This window comes from Agelaius tricolor, unplaced genomic scaffold (genome assembly GCF_023055355.1).
Source record: "Agelaius tricolor isolate 1412-34295 unplaced genomic scaffold, bAgeTri1.0.p SCAF_6, whole genome shotgun sequence".
In the NCBI taxonomy this organism is placed as follows: domain Eukaryota; kingdom Metazoa; phylum Chordata; class Aves; order Passeriformes; family Icteridae; genus Agelaius; species Agelaius tricolor.
In genome coordinates this window covers 287578-308201 of record NW_027269266.1, presented here as the reverse complement: position 1 = coordinate 308201, position 20624 = coordinate 287578, and the positions used below count along the sequence as shown (strand labels likewise).

Here is a 20624-nt window from a genome sequence, read left to right as displayed (position 1 = left end):
TTTTAAACGCGGCAGCGGAGAAGCTCGGTCACGCCATGTCTAGCAGGGAGCGAAGCCCCCTACCCCTCATGGCGCCACTCCCTTTCCCACCCACCCCAGCAAAGTATGACTTAAGAACTGAATTTATTTTTCACACTACTATTATTATTATCATTATTATTTAAACATTCATCATTTCAAAGGCGGCACGGGGGACACCGCTCACGCCTTCCCTCACGGCACCGCCCCCCGGCCCCTCACGCAGAGGGCGGGAAAGCGCGGCGGGCAGGGCGGCCAGGGGGCGTGGCCTGGCGCGGCCATTGAGGCCGGGCGGGTAATGGCGGCCGGGGGGGGCGGCGGCGCCGCCTGGCGGCGGGGCGGGGAGGCAGCGGGGGCTGAGGGGGCCGCGCCGTGAGGGGACAAAGCGCCGGAGCCGCCAGGTAAAACCCCGGGAGAAGGGAGCGATGGGGCGGGCTGGGAAACGGCTGGGAGGAGGAGGAAGAGGAGGAGGGGATGGGCCGCGCTGACGGCGCCGAGCCCGGCTGCGCGTTCGCGGCAGGAACCGCTTCCCCTCAGAGCGAGTTTCCCCCGCCGCCGGGGTCGGGGCTGAGGCGGAGCCGCCCCGCTGTAATTGAAGCCCTGGGTGAGGAGGGAGGGACGGACGGAGGGAGGGACTGCGGGGGCTCCTTCTGTGCTTTGTGTCCAGGTGGCGAGGCCGAGGGGCGGCCATGGGGGTGCAGGACCGGCCCCAGTGCTTCTTCGAGATAGAGATCAACAGGGAGCCAGGTAAGGCTGTGTTCGGGGCTTTTAAATCACGGGTTTGCCTGCATTATGGGCCCAAGCCGCTAGCAGCGAGTTTGGCCATTGATGCGTTATTTCTGAGTTACTTTTTAATAACTTCGGCTGTTTTCTGGGGTGCTGGATGCTCCTCATTGCCCCTTGAGACCGATTTTTATTTGCACGCGTGAATATAAAGGTTCGGCAGGGCTGATAAACGCTGCTCTGAAGGTAAAAAGCTGTCCGGTGATGTATTATACCTTTTCTATTACATGTTTGTTATGCCACTTCTGTGAACTGTGGAAAATTGGGGCAGGCTGTGAGGAGACTGGATATTTACTCCTATAAGTATTTTTAATGATGCAGTAATTAGAACTGGGGAGGAACTTAAAGAGGTCATCTGGGCTAAATCTTTCCTTGTCCTGCTCAAAATGCGTCTTCTGAATGTAAAGGAAGAACTGGGCATTCAATCATAGAAGCACGGAACACCTCACCAGCTGGCCTGTTTAAAAAAAAAAAATTAAAATAAATCTATCTTTTAACTCATATTTTCCCTATACAAGTGTGGTGCTCAGAAGCAGTAGGCTGTGAGTTTTAATGCTGAACAGCAGCCTGGTTCCCTCCTGTGTTTTCCCCCTCTCTGTAAAGATGGGAGTGGAGATTTGCTCACCCATCTCTTTGAACGAGCATTTATCAATGCCTATTAGTTGTCTCACACATACTCCGTGCTTTATCTTGCTACCACTTGTCTCTAGAAAAATGAATGTATGTGATGGCTTCATTAGGCTTTCACTTTCATTTTCTGCTTCAATGTTTCTCTGAAAACCTTTGAATTAAGAGCCTATATCTCAGAGATTCCAAATTTCAGCCTCATTCAGATGCAACTGAAACCCTTTTAGCGTTTTGTTTTCACCACAGTTTCAGAAGAGAGGCTCTGTTCTAACTTCAGAGACCTGATAGGGCATATCTATAAATCTGTTGCTGTTGCAACTCCTCTCTGAGTTATTTTGATTGGCACTGTGGTTTCTGAGTACTTCCAGTGAGGAGATAAGTGATGATGTAAATGGAGTTCTAACGTGTTCCATTGCTTTAATTTCAGGTGGAATTTACTATGGAGTGAGACAACTGACACTGTTTCAGGTTGGGTGGGTTTCCCCTTAGGAATGGTAATTTGATGGGGTTGATTTAGAGCAAAGACAATTCATTCTCAATCCCAATTGCTGTTCATCATTTTAGGTTTGGTGTGGGTTTGTTTGTTTGTTATTTTTTTTTGTTCTGACTCCATCTGAAGGATCTCTCCCTGTGCTGCTGTTCTCTCTGCTCTCCCTGCACAGGTTGCTGCTCCCATTTCACAATCTCCCCTCCTCAGCCTTGAGCTGTTCATCCCCAGTGAAAGTGGATTACCTGTTTTGCCCCCAACCTCTTTGGGTTTGGTGACTGATAGAGCTGTCAGGGAGGAATTGCAGCGTTGGTGTTCCTGGTGGTGCAGAGCTTGGCTTACCTGGAGCAGACCCAGGGCTTTGGCTCTCTTTGTGTCTGTCTGCATTTCTTTTCTTTTGGAAGTAACAGGAATCTCCCAGCTGCACATCAAACTTGGAGCCCTGCTGGTTGCATTACACCTGACTCATGGCTTGGATTTTTGCAGGAAAAATGCCAGTTTGTAATATTAGTGTTGGGGCTTGTGTGCTGTCTGGTCATGCTGCTTTATTCTGGTGCCTGTTTATTAATTCACCATGCAACTCTGGCTCAGGATTTAAGGATATATTTAAAAAGCTTAAATGTTGCTCTCTTAGCTTTAAGATGACCTTCAAAAGCTGAATCAAGTGGTAAATCAGTGCTTCCAGATGACACCAAGCACTAACTCTCAGGGATGTGCTCTCCTGCTGGCACTAGTGAGGTATTCATTTGAACTTTTACACTGCCAGCAGATTTCCAAATGAACATTTTGCTTATTTTGACTTCAATAAATCAGCTGATATGCTTATTGCATTTCAGGAGAAGTGGGCAGCAGAACAGCCCTGCATTTTGTTGCTAGCCAAGAAAAAAGGCCTTGTCCCACCTTGTGTGCACTGAAAAGCTGAACCAACATCCCCACAAGATGCAGAGAGAAGGGGCTGTGCCTCTTGCAGCACTGGAAGCATCTTTTTGCCTGCAGAACACAAAACTGGCTCCTTTTTTACACTCTAGGCTGCTGCCAGTCCAAAAGCATTCCCCCCACCCACCTTGGCTCTGCCCTTGCAGGCTTTGCTTGCCCAGGGTGTGCCAGGATACCTGTGGCAATTAAAAGTCAGGTCAGTTTTACTCTAATAAGATCCCTTGGAAAATGCAGGAGTGCAGCTCTGTTTTGGCTGTGCTTCCAGAAGCTTTATTACAGCTTTTGTGTCCTTATTTTATTACAGCTACAGAACCTTGGAATAAAACTCAGTGCCAGCTTGTACTTGCCTCTTACAGTGGGGCAAACTTTGTTGGCTTGGTGGTTTTTAGAGCTAAATTTAGTCTGCTTTTAAATTAAGTAGCCTGTTCAGCATTTTTTTTTTTTTTAATGAATGCAGGTTGTGGCTCTTAATTTTTAAAGGGCAAATGGAAACCAAATCAGGAAGAAGCATTTCTTCTGATACTGCCACAAATAGTGCTTCTCCTTTCTTTTGGGCCCCCCACCAGTGGGTTTGGGCACATTGAGTGTGCACACAGCATTAACTGCTTCCAGTATTCCAAGAATTTGGGGATGGCAGCAGATGCTTATTTAAATAATTCTGTCTTTACTCTGTGAGGCAAATCTGTGTGAAGCTGGAGCCTTTCAGGTGCCGTGGTAATGGGAACAGATGTCCCACTAGGATGTCACAGATGCAGTCTGCAGCTCTGGCAGCTCCTGTGGCCATCCAAAAGCTTTTTCCCACATCTCCCCCCCACCCCCTGGCTGGTTTCATCCATCATGAAGTTTGATAAATTTCATCAGTTTTGTTTGGTTTCATTCTTATTCATGGAATAATTTATCTTTTTTTTTTCTTCTGTTTCTGTTTGACCCCTGGCTCATTGATTTGTTCCACTTCAGTTTCTTTCACTGCTGGGATGTGTCCCTTCCCAGAACAGTCAGTCTGCTCTTCCCTTCTCTCTTTCTAGTCACTTTAGCCTGATGTATTTTGGATTTCCTGTGAATTTATGTGAAAGGAGCACCCTTGCAATAGTCATTCTCTTGTGCCTCCAGTAATAGACCCAATGATGCCTCGTGGGGTTTTTGTTAAATTCCTAAAGACAGAAACTGTTCTCAACTGGCTCCACATTAACTTTTAGTCTTTAGAAGGGAAAAATGTGCAGCAAATAGAACCCAGAACTTGGGCTGTCCATGAACCCATGGGCAACCACTGTGTGTGGGACAGCAGGGAGCCAAGGGGATCCCATATGGAGAAAACCCTTCTCAGGAGTGGGAAATGGAAATTTGAAAGGAATTGATTCAACAAAACAATTTATTCAGAATAACCATGTGAAATTGTTGTCAGGACAGGCTGAAACACCCTGAAATCTCACCTTGAGGTCTGGAACAAGTTGGATCACTAAATAAAAGAAAAACTGATCAGCCTCTTCTCCAGAAGGCCAAGTGCTGCCTCTCACTTCCATATCCCTGGGAAGCTGAGCCCAGGGAAGGTTTGATGTGTGCAGGACTGAAATAAGTTTGGTTTTGTGGAGAATGGAGGGAACTTCAGGTGGTGTTTGTGGAAGAATGGGCTTAGAGAGCCAGGGAGAGAAGTTTATGGAGCTTTTCCTTGCAAAGAGTGCAGGTGAGGCATGGAGGTGTTAACAAAGTGTTAACGTGTCAGGGCTGCAGGTCCCTGCAGGGCAATTGGGGCATCCATTCTTCAAACTCATATTTTAAATCAAATCCATCATTGTTCCACACCGAGGTTTTATTTCCTTGAAAACTCCACATTTCTACTTTGAAGAAGTTTTTAAAAAAATCCCTATGCCTTAGCATTGGCAGTTTTAGGGATAAACAAATTAATACAATTCAAATAGGGTCCTTTTAGTGAGCTGCTATTCAAACTTGTATGCAAATCTGGCTGAGCCTTTGGGCCCTTGGCAGCCATCCTGGGCTGTGCATCATTGTCTCACTGCTTGTAATCCCTGCTTTCTCCTTCAGCAGGATATTCCTGCTGATAGGCTGGGAAAAATTCCTCTTGTTTGCTTTACTCTTAAGAAATTGAGAAAAGAGAAAATCCAGTAGATACAGTTCTGAAAACCCCAGGTTTGTTTTGGGAGTGTGTAGCTGAACTCGATGCCTGTGTGCCTCAAACATAATAAAACGTAGCAAAACACTTCCCAGTACTTGGAAAATAACTTGAAACAATGTGTGTTTGCCTCCAAAGGTGTTTTTCCAAAAGGTTAAGCAGCTGAATTCGAGGATTTACCTTTGAAACAATAAACATTTGAAATCAATGATTATTAAAATAAACTTTGCCAGCAGGAGCCCTTATTGCAGTATAGCATGGGCATTGCTACCCTGATTAATTAGAATCAAGTACTAGCTCTTCCTCAGCTGGGAAATTAAGGAGTTCAAAAACAAAAGAAAAAAAAAATCCTCTTTTAGTTTGAAGCCAGAGTTCTGAAATTGGATTATTTTTGGTCATTTTTCTTTCTGGTTTCCCTAATTGGCTCATTAGCTGCAGAGAGCAGTTCATCAAATTTCCAAACAGCTTAGATTTTATGTAGGCATCACTTGAATGATGTACCTATTTCTTTCACCACTTACTCTGATTCTTTAAAAAATAAGTTCAGAGCCTGCTTACAAATATTGCTTTTATCAGATTATTGTTTCATAAACAATAGGCAAATGCAATCCCAGCAGTTCTGACTTTAGCCTGGAGTTGAGGTGTCTGTGCTGTCATTTCTTGCTCAAAGCCAACTGAGGACTCTGGGTAGGTTTGTGAGCTGCTGTTGCTTACTTGAGTGATTTGTAACAATTTTTGTTTGTTTATTTCAATTTACTGTACAAATATTATGGTTAGTCACAGAGAGCTTGTTCCCTGATCAGATCACTTAACCTTTATATTGGGGAAATGAAGCTGAAGAGAGCATTGGAAATTGTCTGCAGTGAAGGTGGATCATCTCAGAGGAGAGGTGTCGAAATCTGGGGAAATAAGTAGCATCTCAAATGCTTTTTTTATCTGTGTTATATCAGCATGTACCTCAGTTCCAAGTTTAAAATGAGATTTTTCTCTTTTTTTTTTTTTTTTTTGATGAGGGATGAGGCAAGAGAAAGATTTGTAGGTGCTAATCATACATACTTCTATTATTTTTTTGATTAGCAGCTGTTCTTTCCTGCATCTTTGGCCAAGGTGTGAAAATGGGTTTGATCTTTCTCTGGCACATTTCATTGCCTGTTTGTCAGTGGAAAACACAACCTCTCAGTGATAATGGTATTCATGCAGTTGCAGTAAAATGCAGGCAGTAACCCAGCAGATGGATTCCCAGTGTGTGGTTTGTGTCTCAGGAGCAGACAGCAGCATTTTGTGTGGCTGCATGGAGCTGGGTAAGCAGTGCTCCAGGTTTTATACAGCCCTCATCTTACAAAGTGCATCTGTCATCTTTGCAGCTTGGATAGATGTGCATTACAGTTTGTAGGATTAAAGGATCAGGCTGGATAGGCATGGAGTAACCTGATCTAGTGGAAGGTGTCCCTGCACATGGAACTGGATGATTTAAGGTCCCTTCCAGCAGGAATCATTCTGTGATTTTTATGAGCACCTGGCAGACTTTGTTATTGACCAAGCACTGGTGAAAAATACTGCTGGAAGTGATCCCTTAGTTAGGAATGTCTCCTTCCATCTTCTGCCTTGTCATCTGCAAGAACACAAGAGAGTTCTTCCAATGGAGCACCAAGGTGCTGCTGTCTGCTGCCTCAGGTGCTAAATGTGGTGGCTTTGCAGCAAAATCCTTCTACAATTTATGCCTCAGAGCACAAGTCCCTTCTGGAGCCTGCAGGGACTAAGAGCCCTCCTGAGTTCCTTGGCAGCTGGCACCTTGGTGGTGCAGCAGCTGGGCTGGGAGCACAATGGGGGTGGTGACAGCTTTTTCCCTGGAAAGTGCCGTGTGTTATTTCACACAGTGAATGCAGGAGGAGCCTTCTCCTGCAGAGACAGAGTTGGGGCTGTTCAGCCTGCAGAAGAGAAGGCTCCAGAGACACCTTAGAGTCTCTTCAGGACTTAGAGGGGCTCCAGGAGAGCTGGAGAGGGACTCACGTGGGCAAGGAGCAATGGGACAAGGTGTCAAACTGAAGGAGGATGGGTTTATATGAGATATTAAATAGAAATTGTTCCCTGGGAGGGTGCTGAGACCCTGGCACAGGGTGCCCAGAGAAGCTGTGGCTGCCTTTGAATCCCTGCAAGTGTCCAAGGCCAGGCTGGACAGGGCTGGGAGCAGCCTGGGCCAGTGGAAGGTGTCCCTGGAGCAAGCTGGGACAGTGGAAGGTGTCCCTGGAGCAGCCTGGGATGGTGGAAGGTGTCCCTGGAGCAGCCTGGGGCAGTGGAAGTGTCCCTGGAGGTGTCCCTGGAGCAGCCTGGGGCAGTGGAGGTGTCCCTGGAAGTGTCCCTGGATGTGTCCCTGGAGCAGCCTGGGGCAGTGGAGGTGTCCCTGGGGGTGTCCCTGGAGCAGCCTGGGCCAGTGGAGGTGTCCCTGGAGGTGTCCCTGGAGCCCTGGGCAGTTGAGGTGTCCCTGGAGCAGCCTGGGCCAGTGGAAGTGTCCCTGGAGGTGTCCCTGGAGCAGCTGGGGACAGTAGAGGTGTCCCTGGAGGTGTCCCTGGAGCAGCTGGGGACAGTAGAGGTGTCCCTGGAGGTGTCCCTGGAGCAGCTGGGGACAGTGGAAGTGTCCCTGGAGGTGTCCCTGGAGCAGCCTGGGACAGTGGAAGTGTCCCTGGAGCAGCCTGGGACAGTGGAAGTGTCCCTGGAGGTGTCCCTGGAGGTGTCCCTGGAGGTGTCCCTGGAGGTGTCCCTGGAGCCTGGGCCAGTGGAGGTGTCCCTGGAGGTGTCCCTGGGCCAGTGGAGGTGTCCCTGGAGGTGTCCCTGGAGATGTCCCTGGAGCAGCCTGGGATGGTGGAGGTGTCCCTGGAGGTGTCCCTGGAGGTGTCCCTGGAGGTGTCCCTGGGCAGTTGAGGTGTCCCTGGAGGTGTCCCTGGAGGTGTCCCTGGAGGTGTCCCTGGGCCAGTGGAGGTGTCCCTGGAGGTGTCCCTTGAGGTGTCCCTGGGCAGTTGAGGTGTCCCTGCCTGTGGCAGTAGAGCTGGGGCTGGGTGAAGTTTCCAGTCCCTTCCAACCCAAGCCCTTGTGGCTTCTCTCCCATGGCTCTGTGCAGCCTGCACTTGGCTCTCTGAAGCTCTGGGTCCCTGCTCAGCTCAGTGCTTGTGCAGCAGGGAATGGCAGTGGGATTTGTGTTCTGCTGAATTCCTGGGCTAGAATGAAAATTGGGAACTCTTCTCCTGAACTGGCTGTTGTGTTCCTGGTAGGAATGTGCAATCCTCACAGCTGAGAATGGTTTCTCCACTTACAAACAGCCTTTCTGTCATAGTGGTAGTTACAGAGCTGCTGTTTGATGGGGGATCTTTGAATATTCTCCATTTCTTCATTCTTTGGACACTCTCCCTACCCATTTCCTTTGGATTTTCCTGCTGTGGTGATGAATGCTTAGAGAACATTCTTCCTGCAGTTAATGAGATTCAGACCTTTCAACAGCTCGAGGCATCTGGAGTTTTTATCTAAGATTATCAAGTACTGATGCTGTTATTTTATTTCCTCCTTTCTGAACCAACAATTCACCATCTTATAATTGCATATATCTGGACAGAGCCTTAAAATTGAATGCAGTTTCTTAGGAGCCTCTCAATTTATTTTTTTTAAGTATTGAATGAAATACATTTGAACTTTTTTTTTTTCTTTAAAGGAAAATAAAGAGAAGTTATTATTGGAGTAGTTACTTTTTAAAATGAAGTCTTACCAGTGTGCACCACTAGAGTGTAGTGCTCATTGATAGATTATTGCTGGTCTCCTTGTAATTCTGCCCAACAGTGAGGCTGCTATGGATTATTTTACAACCTGCAGAGATACCAATTTTTTCTTTATTAATTATGTATTTTTTAAAGATTTCATACATTTGGGAGCAGTTTGTCATGGATTTTTTTTTTTTAGTACTTTACTATCCCGCTATCTTGGAAAATAAAATAGAAAATAGAAATCAGTTTTAAAACAGTTTTCTTTATATTCCACCACTTTTCAGCAGTATTTTAATAGATTTGGAAGGGACCTAACACAATTACCACCAGTAGCAAAGAGAAAATATTTAGTTTATAATAGCTGGCAAGTGGAGCATTAGTCCTGCCTGCCTTTCATCTTCCCTGTTTGATTCATCTGGGTTTTTTTTAAACTGAAGGATTTTAGGCCAAGAGTGCCAATGCAGCTGTAATCCTCAGCATAAAATGGAGCCAAGCCAGTTGGACTTTGTAGGTAATGATCACAGGGAAAACTGTGCAAATGTGATTATTAATGTATTTGTATAAACACAGTAATTGGGGAGGGAATTGCTCCAGCTCTCTGAGGAGCTGCATTTATGGGAAATCATTTTCCAAATGGAAAAGATCTGACATGATTAAACTATTTTAGTAAATCAGCTTGGCTTTCCAGGTTGAAATCACAATGGAATCCCTAGGTCTTCTGATAAATTGGATGGAATGTTATTACTTATTGTCTATTTTTTACTATTCTGTTATTCTTTCTTGCTGTGTGTTTTAATATATGCATGCTTCAGATGTTTTCTTATTCTACTTGATAAAATAACCTTTTTTCAGAAAATTACAATTTTAAAACATTCAGATTGATTTATATGCAGATTTTCTTATTCCAGACAGTTCTAAAACTCTTTTTTTTTTTAATTATTTTCTAGTTGGTCGAATTATGTTTCAGCTCTTCTCAGACATTTGTCCAAAGACTTGTAAGAACTTCCTTTGCTTGTGCTCGGGTATGTAGCTGATATTTCAGATTTTTATTGTTAATAAATAACATTTTAAATGTTAATAGTTATATTGATAGTGATTTTATTGATAATTATGAATGTCTTCTTCCATTTTCTGCCCAACAGTGAGGCTTCTATGGATTATTTTACAACCTGCAGAGATACCAATTTTTTCTTTATTAATAATGTCTTTTTCAAAGATTTGGGAGCATACATTTGCTTTTCACTTCTGGGTCTGCAGTAGAGGCTACACTGGTGATGTTCTGTCGGTACAGGAATGTAACTGTTTGAATAAGTTTAAAATTGATAATAAATATTGGGCTTTTATTGGTAGTGGGCTTTTATTGGTAGTGGGCTTTTAACTGATAGTGATTTTTGTTATTAATAATTATTTGTTTATCCAAGTACAAACCACAGCCATCTGCAAGGCCTGTTCCCACCTGAGGAGGTAAATTCTAATGGAGAGGTGATGCTGTCCCATTTTGGAGCATAGAATCTGCAGAAAGCCATCATCAAGCCAGGGTATTTCTGGCAGATGGAGGAGGACAGAGTGATGCTGGCATTGCTGTCAGAAGTAGATTTGGCCCCTGGAAATGTCCTTTTTAAATTCCAGCAGCTGGCCTTGCAATGCTGCCCACCTATGGAACAAAGCTGGGCCCATCTGCTGTGGTGCTTTGTAAGGAGCTGATTCCCTTCTGGTCTCAAACTGGCACCACTTGGCACCCAGTTCACACTGAGCTGCCCTCCAGGTGCTACCAGGGCAGCCAATTCTCCTCTGCCATCCCATTTCCAAGGGCTTTGCAGGGCCTGGAAAGAGCTGCTTAGGAAGGATGGGGCTCAAAGACAATGATTTCTCTTTTCCTGACCAAATCCATGCATGTCTAGACAAAAAGAGCAAGGCTGGTGTTTGGCCTGAAAGAGAGGAGAAGCTGAGCTCAGGAGCTGTGTGTTGGATGTTGTGTGGAAGTGTCTGAGCTCAGGGAGGTGCTGCAGGGTTAGGGTTAACCCACTGGAACAACTCCTGTGGTTTTACCTGACTGGGAAAGCACTGGCAATACTCTAAAGGGGGTAAGAAAAGGGACTGGGATTTATGGCCACAGCCAAAGCTCCCATCTCACCACCAGCTCTGTTTAAGAATTTTAATTTTAAGCTTTAAAAGGAACAGAAATGTTATTTATGTATTCATAATATATAACTTCAGAAAATACCACGAAAGTATTAGAGTGCCATAAAAATACTTCATTTATATGAAGTATAGCATAGATCACCCATTTCATTGTTAATTTTTGAAGGTCTAAAATGTTTCAACTGATGTAACATTTGTTTGGAAAAGTGTGTAAAAACCCCTCACTGGAGGGTTTGATGGTATTCCATCTTATTAAAACAATTCAAATGCAAGCTCTAGTCTGAACTGGGTCTGCAGCAGAGGCAGCCCTGGTGATGTTCTGTTGGCACAGGACTGTAACTGCTCCAGCTCAAGTGCCATGCAGGATCCCATCTCTGAGGGGATTTTCCATAGCCCTGAGGGACCCCCTGAGACATGAGCAAACATGCAGGCAGATATTCCATGGTGGTGTTGGATGAAGGTTTGCAGTGCTGTACAAAGAGGGGAGGAGTGTGTCCATCCCTGTCATAAACAGCTTGGCTTGCATAATTCATGTGGAAATCAAAAATGGGGTAGGAGGAGGTGTGGATTGGGATTATGGGTGTGGAGAGGCAGGTAAATAACTAATAAATTTGTATTCCATGAGTGAGGGATGATAAACAGCAGTGCCCTTTGCCCTGGCAGTGATGGGCTTGGAATGGCAAATTTGGGATGATTGGGGTGGCAGAGTAATAGAATGCAGCAGGGGAGTGTTGGCTCTGGGTAATGAGTGTATCTGCATTTCTAGAGTGCAGAATATTTGGTGAAATGTTCTCTTACCTATGTGTGTCAAATTCCTATTCCATAACCAGTGATGAAAATCAACATTGGCTTATTTGACCTGTTATTTATTCTTTTAATTCATATTTCAGTACACTGCATCTCCTGTACATGTGGATAATGTGGGGTTTTAACTGTTGCACAATGTACAATATTATTATTATTATTATTATTATTATTATTATTATTATTATTATTATCTTTTATTGTTAATTGGCACATTCTGCCAGCTTCCCCCCTCTGGGAAGCTCCAGTCAGTGCCTCTTGAGCATAAATCCCTCATGGACCTACTGCCTTGAATGTCAGCCCTGCCAGTCATTGTCACCTCATCCACGAGCCCAGGGCAGCTTCTCTTCTGAATTTTGGAAGAAGTGCAAATGAAACTCGAGGTTTTGTGGTGATTTTTCACTAACTGAAAAATCACCAGCCCACCTGATCTGCAGCTGCTGTAAAAGGGTGGCCAGACACTGTGCAAGGATTGGGGAAGGTGTGGAAGCTTGCAGTAGCTCAGTCCCTTCACATGTGGATAATGTGGGGCTTTAACTGTTGCACAGTGTATATTATTATTATTATTATTATTATTATTATTATTATTATTATTATTATTATTATTATTATTATTACTTTTAACTGTTAATTGGCACATTCTGCCAGCTCCCCCCCTCTGGGAAGCTCCAGTCAGTGTCTCTTGCCCAGCATAAATCCCTCATGGACCTACTGCCTTGAATGTCAGCCCTGCCAGTCATTGTCACCTCATCCATGAGCCCAGGGCAGCTTCTCTTCTGAATTTTGGAAGAAGTGCAAATGAAACTCGAGGTTGTGTGGTGATTTTTCACGAACTGAAAAATCACCAGCCCACCTGATCTGCAGCTGCTGTAAAGGGGTGGCCAGACACTGTGCAAGGATTGGGGAAGGTGTGGAAGCTTGGAGGAGCTCAGTCCCACTTTTCCAAGTGTGGATCACATTGAAGCTGAGTTGAAATCTGTTTTCCTGGCTTTTCTCCTGGGAATTATCTGGCACATCCAGATGTGTGAGTGGTTTGAAAAGGATACTGTGACCTGCACAGGGCTGTAGCTGTACCCACAGAAAATAGCTAACCCACCATTATCCTGAACTCTTGGTTTTTTTATAAATTACCCTGAGTAGATTTACACGCTTCTTCTTGAGGGGGAAAGGGAAATTTTTTAAAGAAACAACTTAATTTTAACCTCAGAGTTCCCTTGTAAAAATCCCCCTTCTGGATGGTGAAAAGGCAGCAGGTAGGACTGTGTTATCTTTTAGTTGTGGCTGCCATATCCCTTAGAACCAGGGAGGGAAACCCTTGCAATTGGTTCAGTGACAATCTGTAGATTGGTTTTGTTTCCCCTTCTTGCAGGTGAAAAAGGAATTGGCAAAACAACTGGGAAGAAGCTGTGCTACAAAGGCACCACATTCCATCGTGTGGTTAAAAACTTCATGATTCAGGGGGGGGACTTCAGTGAAGGTAAAATGGGCTTTTCAAACTGCCAAATTTGAAATGGAACAGAAATGTTAGCATTTATGTCTTCATAACTTTAGAAAATACCATGAAAGTATTAGAGTGCCATAAAAATACTTCATTTGTGTAAGGTAGAGCATAGATCACCCATTTTATTGTTAATTTTGGAAGGTCTCAAATGTTTCAACTGATGTAATATTTGTTTAGAGAAGTGTGTTAAAAACTCCTCACTGGAGGGTTTTATGATATTCTATCTTATTAAAACAATTCAAATGCAAACTCTAGTCTGAACTGCTTTGCACTTCTGGGTCTGCAGTAGAGGCAGCCCTGGTGATGTTCTGTTGGTACAGGAATGTAACTGATTGAATAAGTTTAAAATTGATAATAAAGCATTGAATGAGCTAGAAACATCTCCAGAAGGAGTTTTCCTGGATTGTTTGTTCCTTTCCTGAAATACCTATCCTTACCAAAATGTCTCTTTTCACTGTGTCCTGTCCTAAAGAGCCTGAGGAGGGAATCTCCTATTTTGAGAGTCAAGTGCTGGTGGAATGTTATGCACAACTTTTGTATAAGTGAAACAAAAAGTTTTCAACAAAAGAATTTTAATTGCTGCTTTTTAAATCTGTAGGTAATGGAAAAGGAGGTGAATCTATTTATGGTGGCTATTTCAAAGGTAAGAGCAAATATGTCTTTGCAGATTCTCTGTTCAGTCCTGAGATAAACAAGTCTTGATTCCCAAACTACTTAATGAAAACAGGTTCACTCATAGATCACCTTTTTGCATGAAACTAATGTTGCATGAGAATTCCTTTTATATGCATGACTTTCAGATAATTTTTTGTTAATATTTAACTTAAAATGACAATTAATTAAGGCTAACATAATTGGTTAAACATGACTTTCAGCATGGAGGCTAGGCAACTTTATTCATGAATAAACTCCTATCTTCCTGCCTAAAACTGTCAACATATTCTTTTGTTTATAGAGAATGTGGTCTTTTGCAAAATGAAAAGGTAAGAGACAAAAGCTCAGTAACACAAATTCAAACTCTGTTCCCTTGTCCCCTCCCTAGTAAATATATAGACAACTGCTAAGTCCCTTTGTAGATGGATATCTGTGTTGCTTGGAGAAATAAAGAGTTCTGTGTCTAACCTTTCTGAGGGTTAATGACTTATTCTGAGAGAAAATCCACATAATTCCAGCTCTGAACAGTGATTTCTTCTTTTGTTAATGTCCCTTTTCCTCCCCTTCCCTACTCAAGGTTTGTATGCTTAGGGTTCATTTCTGCCTTTATTTACATGCTACACAAGTCATTTTCCTTGCAAAGCATTGATAAATCAATGTACAATTACCTCTTGTAAAAATCTGTTGGAAGGAAAATGGTGAGGTTTTAAATTATTTGTTTAAAGACATACAATTATTTCTATAAAAAACCAGGTGGTTGCTGTGATATTCAAGTGTTAAGACAGTGAATATACTTATTTACAGCCTCTGTGGTGTAAATAAGTTCTGTTTACAGGTTCTGTGTGTGGTTAGATGCATGAAACTAAGTTTCTCTTACAAAACAGACAGAGTTTGATATGGGACTATTGAAGTTTGTAGTCAAGGAAAGGCTTGAACAGATCCATTTGCCAAGAAGTTACTCAGGGTTTGTTTCTCATGGCGAGTGCTAAATATGCAGGATTGTGTTTTGACATGTGATCTAAAAATTAATAGTTTTGTACATTCAAATTGGTGTTTTTATCTTTGGAAATGACCTGGAGAAGATCTGGTTTTATATTCTGCTGTACAACCAGAACTCCTCTTTAATTCACTGCACTATAAAATGCATGTTCAGTTTATTTTTAGTAGCTTTTATACTTAGATTCAGATATAGAGAGTTTTTTTCCCTTCTCTGCTTTGAGACTTCCAATTTTGAGTGTAGAGGTGGCATTTTTAGTGTGCCATACCAGGCAAATAATCAGCTTTTTCTCCTGACCTTTCCACCTGGAGTGTCAATAACAGCATCATGTATGTTAATTCCTGCTTTAGAATGTCAATAATTGTGCCAACCTTGTTCTTACCCAAATAACTCAGGATATAAATCCGTGATCTAATGTTTATTGAAGACCCTCATCATGAATTCTTTTAAATGAGAAATGTTTGCACTATATCTGCACCATTTTAAGAAAGAAACTTTTGTCTCAACTGTAATTTGAAGAGACTTGTTTAAACCTGATTGTTGTTTTTCCTCCACCCTGTTCCCGTTTCTCCAGCAGCAGCAGAATTTCTCCTTAGAGCATCCATAAGTTACTAAGAAAACAACCTGTCTCCCTTGCCAGGGAAAATCTGACAAACATATTTTTTCTTCAAACAGATGAAAACTTTATTCTCAAACATGACAGAGCGTTCCTTTTGTCAATGGCAAACCGAGGGAAACATACCAATGGTTCCCAATTTTTCATGTGAGTAGAAGTGATCCCACACTGGAGCTTTTCTTACACAGAGAAGCGCTGTTCATGAGAAAGATGGTATTGCTAAATTATCCATATCCATGTTCTCCCTTCCTGATCCTGGCTAGGAAGGAGTGGCACCTGCTCCAGGAATTGGTAGAGATCAAGATTTCCTTCTGGCATTCGTTTAGATTAAAGCTGGTGCTCCATGGATGTTTGTCCTTTGTGGCTTTTTGCCCTAAAAATATGATTTATAGCAGCCAGGAATAGATTCTTTGCTTTGTGGGTGCACAAATCTCATCAGATAATCTGCAAATGACAGTGGTGAGCATTGTATGTGAGGGGGAGTGAGGTCTACAGGTGGTTTGTATGGTTTTGCTCTTGAAAAAATGATGATTTCTGATTTGCTTTTGGGGAGCTGTTTTGTTTGTTGTTTTTTTTTCAGGAGGAGAATGAGTGGGGATTTTGATTTGGTAATTGTGATTACTCCAAAAAATTAATAATAGTATTTGTTCCTGACATAATTTTTAAATACATCCTAACTCTGTTAACTTGTGCATATACCAACACTATGTAGAATTATGTGCTGATAACCAGATTTTTCCTTCATTACCTTTAAAAAATGCCATTCTAGTAGCCACATTCTGTTAAATTCTAGAAACTACAGAAAACACTTTTAGCTTTACTCATAAGTAAAACACTTAGGGCTGATAATTGAGGGTTTCCAGGTCAAAGCAAATGTATTTTAGGTTCAGTGTCAGGTTTTTTAAGCTTGCACACTTTGATGTGATTATTCCTTTTGTTAAGTCCCTTTTCAAAATTGCCTCCTGTTAATGTTTACCAGTTTGAATTTGGAAAGAGCAGGTTGATAACTTTAGTCTGGACATACTTTGGGAAACAACCCTGGGGTTTGGAAAGTAAATTTTAGCATAGTTACTTAACTAGAAAAAGTCTTTTTTTCTTTGCCATCTTTCTTGGGGGATAAGAATGAATGGCGCTTCCCTGGCTTCAGTAAAGGAGTAAATTGTCCTCAAAAATCTTGGGTTTTTTTTCTTTGCCTGAAAAAGATCTTCAGTATGATATGATGTAGTTCAGATAAGAAACATTTTTAGGTCTTTTCCTAAAAAATGTCCTGAAAATGGAAGATGCATAGGAACCTAAAAGAAAGTCTCACACTTAGCACTGTTTAGACATTTCATAGAGATAAAATTGTTTCAAAAGCTTGTTTTCTGTTCCCTTCAAAGGAAATTTTACATGTTGTGCTTCATTACAATAAATCTGAAAGGATATGTGTGCACATTAATATTGAAAACAGTTGATATAAATAAAACTCCATGCCTTAATAAGCTCTCTGAAGGCATTGCTTCATTATTTTTCACTTGATGACTTGCCTTTGGGTTCTCTTGCCTTCATTTTCCATTTTTAAGCTTATCTGAACATTGAACATGAAAAGCTAATGATGTCACATCAGTCAAGCAGCTGTCATTTGAGGGCTCTAAAGTTTCTTTTCTCTCCTGCATTTGATTCCAAAGTCATCTTCTTTCCCTGATGCTTGGTAGGCTCAGCTTGTTCAATCAGATTTTAACACCTTGTCTCTCCCCACACACCAAAACAACCCAAGGTTGTGTTGGATACTAAATTATAACTAATACAGGCCAATAAATGAAGATTATTTAAAAAGCACTTTGATCAAATATAGAGTTTTCTGAAAGATGCAGATTCCTTGAAAAATTCTGGATTTTTTCATGGAATCACTTTAAAAAGTGTGAGTTCAGTGGGAATTGAGGCAGAGTAAGAGACTACAAACTTCCATGAGAGCTGGATTCACCTGAGCTGCCTGCAGGAATCCAGTGCTGGATTTAGCCCTGCTTAGGCTTAGCTTTAGGCTCCTGGGGTGTCCTCTGTGGCCTTCAGGATGAGGATGCTCTGGAGCTTTTGCCTTCCCATGCAGATTTCTGGGGTCTGTGATGTCTGAAAAGGCACCAGCCTGTCCTGGAGCCAGGGAAGAGAATCAGGATTCCAAGTGGGAAGCAGCTCCTGCAGGTTGTATCCAGGCAGTTTGTGCAAAATGCAGTTTATTAAAGCAGTTAGTCTTGCTGGGTGCCATTTGTCTGATTACTTTAGGGAATGTGTAGTGCATCTATAGAGCTTTTCTTTAATAAAATATTTTCTTCTTGACACTTTAAGCTGAAATTAAAATGTGTTTTTTATACTCCCAGTAATGCTCAGTTTCTCTGTAGTTTATCATTAGGTAAAGTATTCTTCAAATGTTTAACCTGAAAAGTGTGTGAAAGGCAATATTCAGTGGTAGCCTTCAGGTTATTATTTTTTTTTAAATATTTGTATCTATTTCATTGATTAAATTTATAGAAAGGGAGATAGTTCATCTGAGCTTCTTTAGAGCTCTGCATTTGTTTTCAGGGTGAGAACTCTGTATCTTATACACATCTAATGTGGCAGATAAGGAGTGCAAAAAAGTGATTTTCCTTTCTATAACAGTTTGTCTAAGTAGGGCTAAAATAATAACAAGGATCCTGACTATAAGAGTTCTGTTAGTTCATCAGAATTCTCTGCTCTCCAGAGAAAAGTTGTATTTGGAGTAATGAATCTTCAAGGAAGTAATCAGGCAGCAAATGTCTCTTTGGCATATTGCACCAGCAAACCAGGCACAAGACTGCAATTGCTAAAAGTTGATTTCAAGTGGACAGTTTTACTTGAAACAGAATCTCCAGACTCATTTTACTGTAAACCATCCTAAGAAATCACCAGCTTTCTTGGAGGAGTCAGGAATTTCTCTGGCATGAAAGAGCTTGGAGGATTTATGGGCAACAGTGAGAGCAGGGCATGGAAAAGGCAGTGGAAGGGATGTTGGGAGGCTTCAGGGAAAAGCATGGACTGCAATCCAATTGTGCTGGAGAGTGGCACAGTGCAGAGATGCAAGGAGTCAGAAATGTGTCTGTGCAGTATCAGAAGTGCTGGGTTTAGTGCTTGCAGACTATTTTCCTCCCTTTTTTTTTTTTCCCTTAATTGAGTAGAAGCAACAGTTGGGTGGGAAGGAGAAAGTGTAGCTGAGGGAGGATTGAGAGTTCCATGCACATGTTCTGTGAATAGGCCAAGTCTGTTCTCATGTGCCTGAGAAACATTTCCTGCTCTGGAGGAACACAGCATTTTGCAGTTCAGCAGAAAGGATCCAGAGAGAATCCCTCTAGATTTGTAAAACTCTGCAATTTCAGTTTCTTTACCCAGAGCTTTGTAGGAGTTCATTGCAGGCTTGTGTTGGAGAGAGTTGTAAAGGCACCAGGTCAGAAATTGACTCTGTGTGTGTTCAGGGAGCCCCAGTCTGATTTATTTTTTTTTAATAACTTCCTGTAGAACCCTCAGTGATTTTACAAGTGTTCTAAACCTACGTGGGGATGTCAATCTGGAACTGTCCTGTTTCCATCCCAAGCTAGGAATCCCTAGGATGTGGCAGAGATTGGCAGGAACCACTCCAGCACCATCTTTTCTCTTTCTGTATCTGCAGTAGGTGCTATCCAGCAGTCCCTGGGTGAGCACAGACAGAGCAGATCCCAGGGCTGTTCTGCATTTCCAGCTCAGTGCCTGCATTCATTCCTCTGGGTGATGTTCTGGAGCCATGTGCTCCCTTCTCTTTTTTCCTGGAAATATCTTGTCTCTTCAGAGCCATTCCATCATTGCTGTGGCCCACCTGCCAGGGAGGAATTCCCAGTACAGAATTGAGCAGTTCTGGTGAAAATGAAGAAATAAAGGAGCATTAATGACTCCTGATCCTCCCACTGCTCAGCTCTGTTTCCCCTCACACCGAATCTGCCAAGCTACATTTGGAACAAACCACAAGTGCCCCTGCTGAAGGAAGAGTAAAGCAACAATAGGAGGCAAAACAAAGTAACCTCTTTGTGAAAAGAGGGAAGTTTCTGTCATAATTATTTCATTATAGTTCAGCTGTGCAGTGTGGTGAGGAATAAGCCCTTAGTGCAACCTAAAGAGGAGTCCTGGATTCTGTTCCTTATCAGTTCAAATGCTTGGAGTTCTTGCCTCTCTGTTCCACAGCTATTTAAAACTTGAGTCTGATTTCCTATTACTGACAGATTTTTTTTTTCCTTATTGAGGGTGTTGTTGGTTTAATGTGTCTCTCAAGCTCTGCTTTTTTGCTCAGAACTAAATAGGATTTTATGGTTTAAAAACGTTTTCATGTGTGGTGCCATGCCCAGTTCATAAACTGAAACAAAGGAACCACTTTGATCTGCTAAATGAAAGATAAAATAATTTGGGAAGACTCTTGTTTTGATTTTTACAAATTATTTCTGAATGTTACCAGCTCATTAAAAGTAGTTCATATCGTTTTGGTGTCCCAAAGTAGGTATTTTTCTAATCAACAGTTAATAATTTCCTTTTTTGTTGTTGTTGTTGTGAATGAAATACCTTTTGAGCTAATTATTGACTAATACAAAAATGAAAAAATGTCAGCTGGAAGGGGCTGATGTTGCATTATCTTTGAGCATTATGGGTATACATGGACTTCTCACACAAGCAGGTCCCATTGGCTTGATCAGAAGTTTATGGAAAAACAAAAACATTCCCAGGATACTTGAATGTGTCATCAGTAACAAAGAGATAATGAATCACTGATAGTTTGTTGGGGGTGGTGGGAGGGCTGGGGATGAGCTCAGCTGATAATTCAGTTTTCAGACATTGCTGCTGCTGCTCAGAATTACACCAGGGTAAAATCCACTATCAGCTGCTGCACTTCTTTGGGCTTTTTTGCACCTGCAGTGTGGTTTTTGTTCTAAAATTCTGAGCAGAAGCAATCAATGCAGATATTTTAGAGAAAACACTGATTTTTCTTACTTGTAGAGAAGTTTCCTAGTAGGAGGAGGATGTTAGCTAACTGTGAACTGGCTGAAGTTGGGAACTCCTGGCTGTACACGTTTCCTCTGTGAATCCAAACATTTCTGTGCCAGCCTGGGGAGTCCCTGCTTGGCAACGGATTCAGCAGAACCTCTGAAGCCCTGTGCAGCTGCAAGCATGT

At 42.4% G+C, this 20624-nt stretch overlaps 1 protein-coding gene across 3 annotated transcripts in view; it reads left to right on the top strand.

The window, feature by feature from the left end:
- Positions 1 to 362: 362 nt before the first annotated feature.
- Positions 363 to 20624, top strand: part of NKTR (natural killer cell triggering receptor) — a 39803-nt gene continuing 19541 nt past the window's right edge. For 2 of the 3 annotated variants that reach the window (XM_071428468.1, XM_071428467.1), the window contains exons 1-6: positions 363 to 419; positions 686 to 765; positions 9676 to 9750; positions 13044 to 13151; positions 13774 to 13818; positions 15502 to 15589. In XM_071428468.1, the coding sequence (XP_071284569.1) occupies positions 708 to 765; positions 9676 to 9750; positions 13044 to 13151; positions 13774 to 13818; positions 15502 to 15589 (374 nt within the window). In that variant the 5' untranslated portion in view covers positions 363 to 419; positions 686 to 707. Of the gene's footprint in view, positions 420 to 685; positions 766 to 9675; positions 9751 to 13043; positions 13152 to 13773; positions 13819 to 14130; positions 14159 to 15501; positions 15590 to 20624 lie in introns of those variants that run through there. The other variant, XM_071428469.1, reaches the window with a different exon arrangement.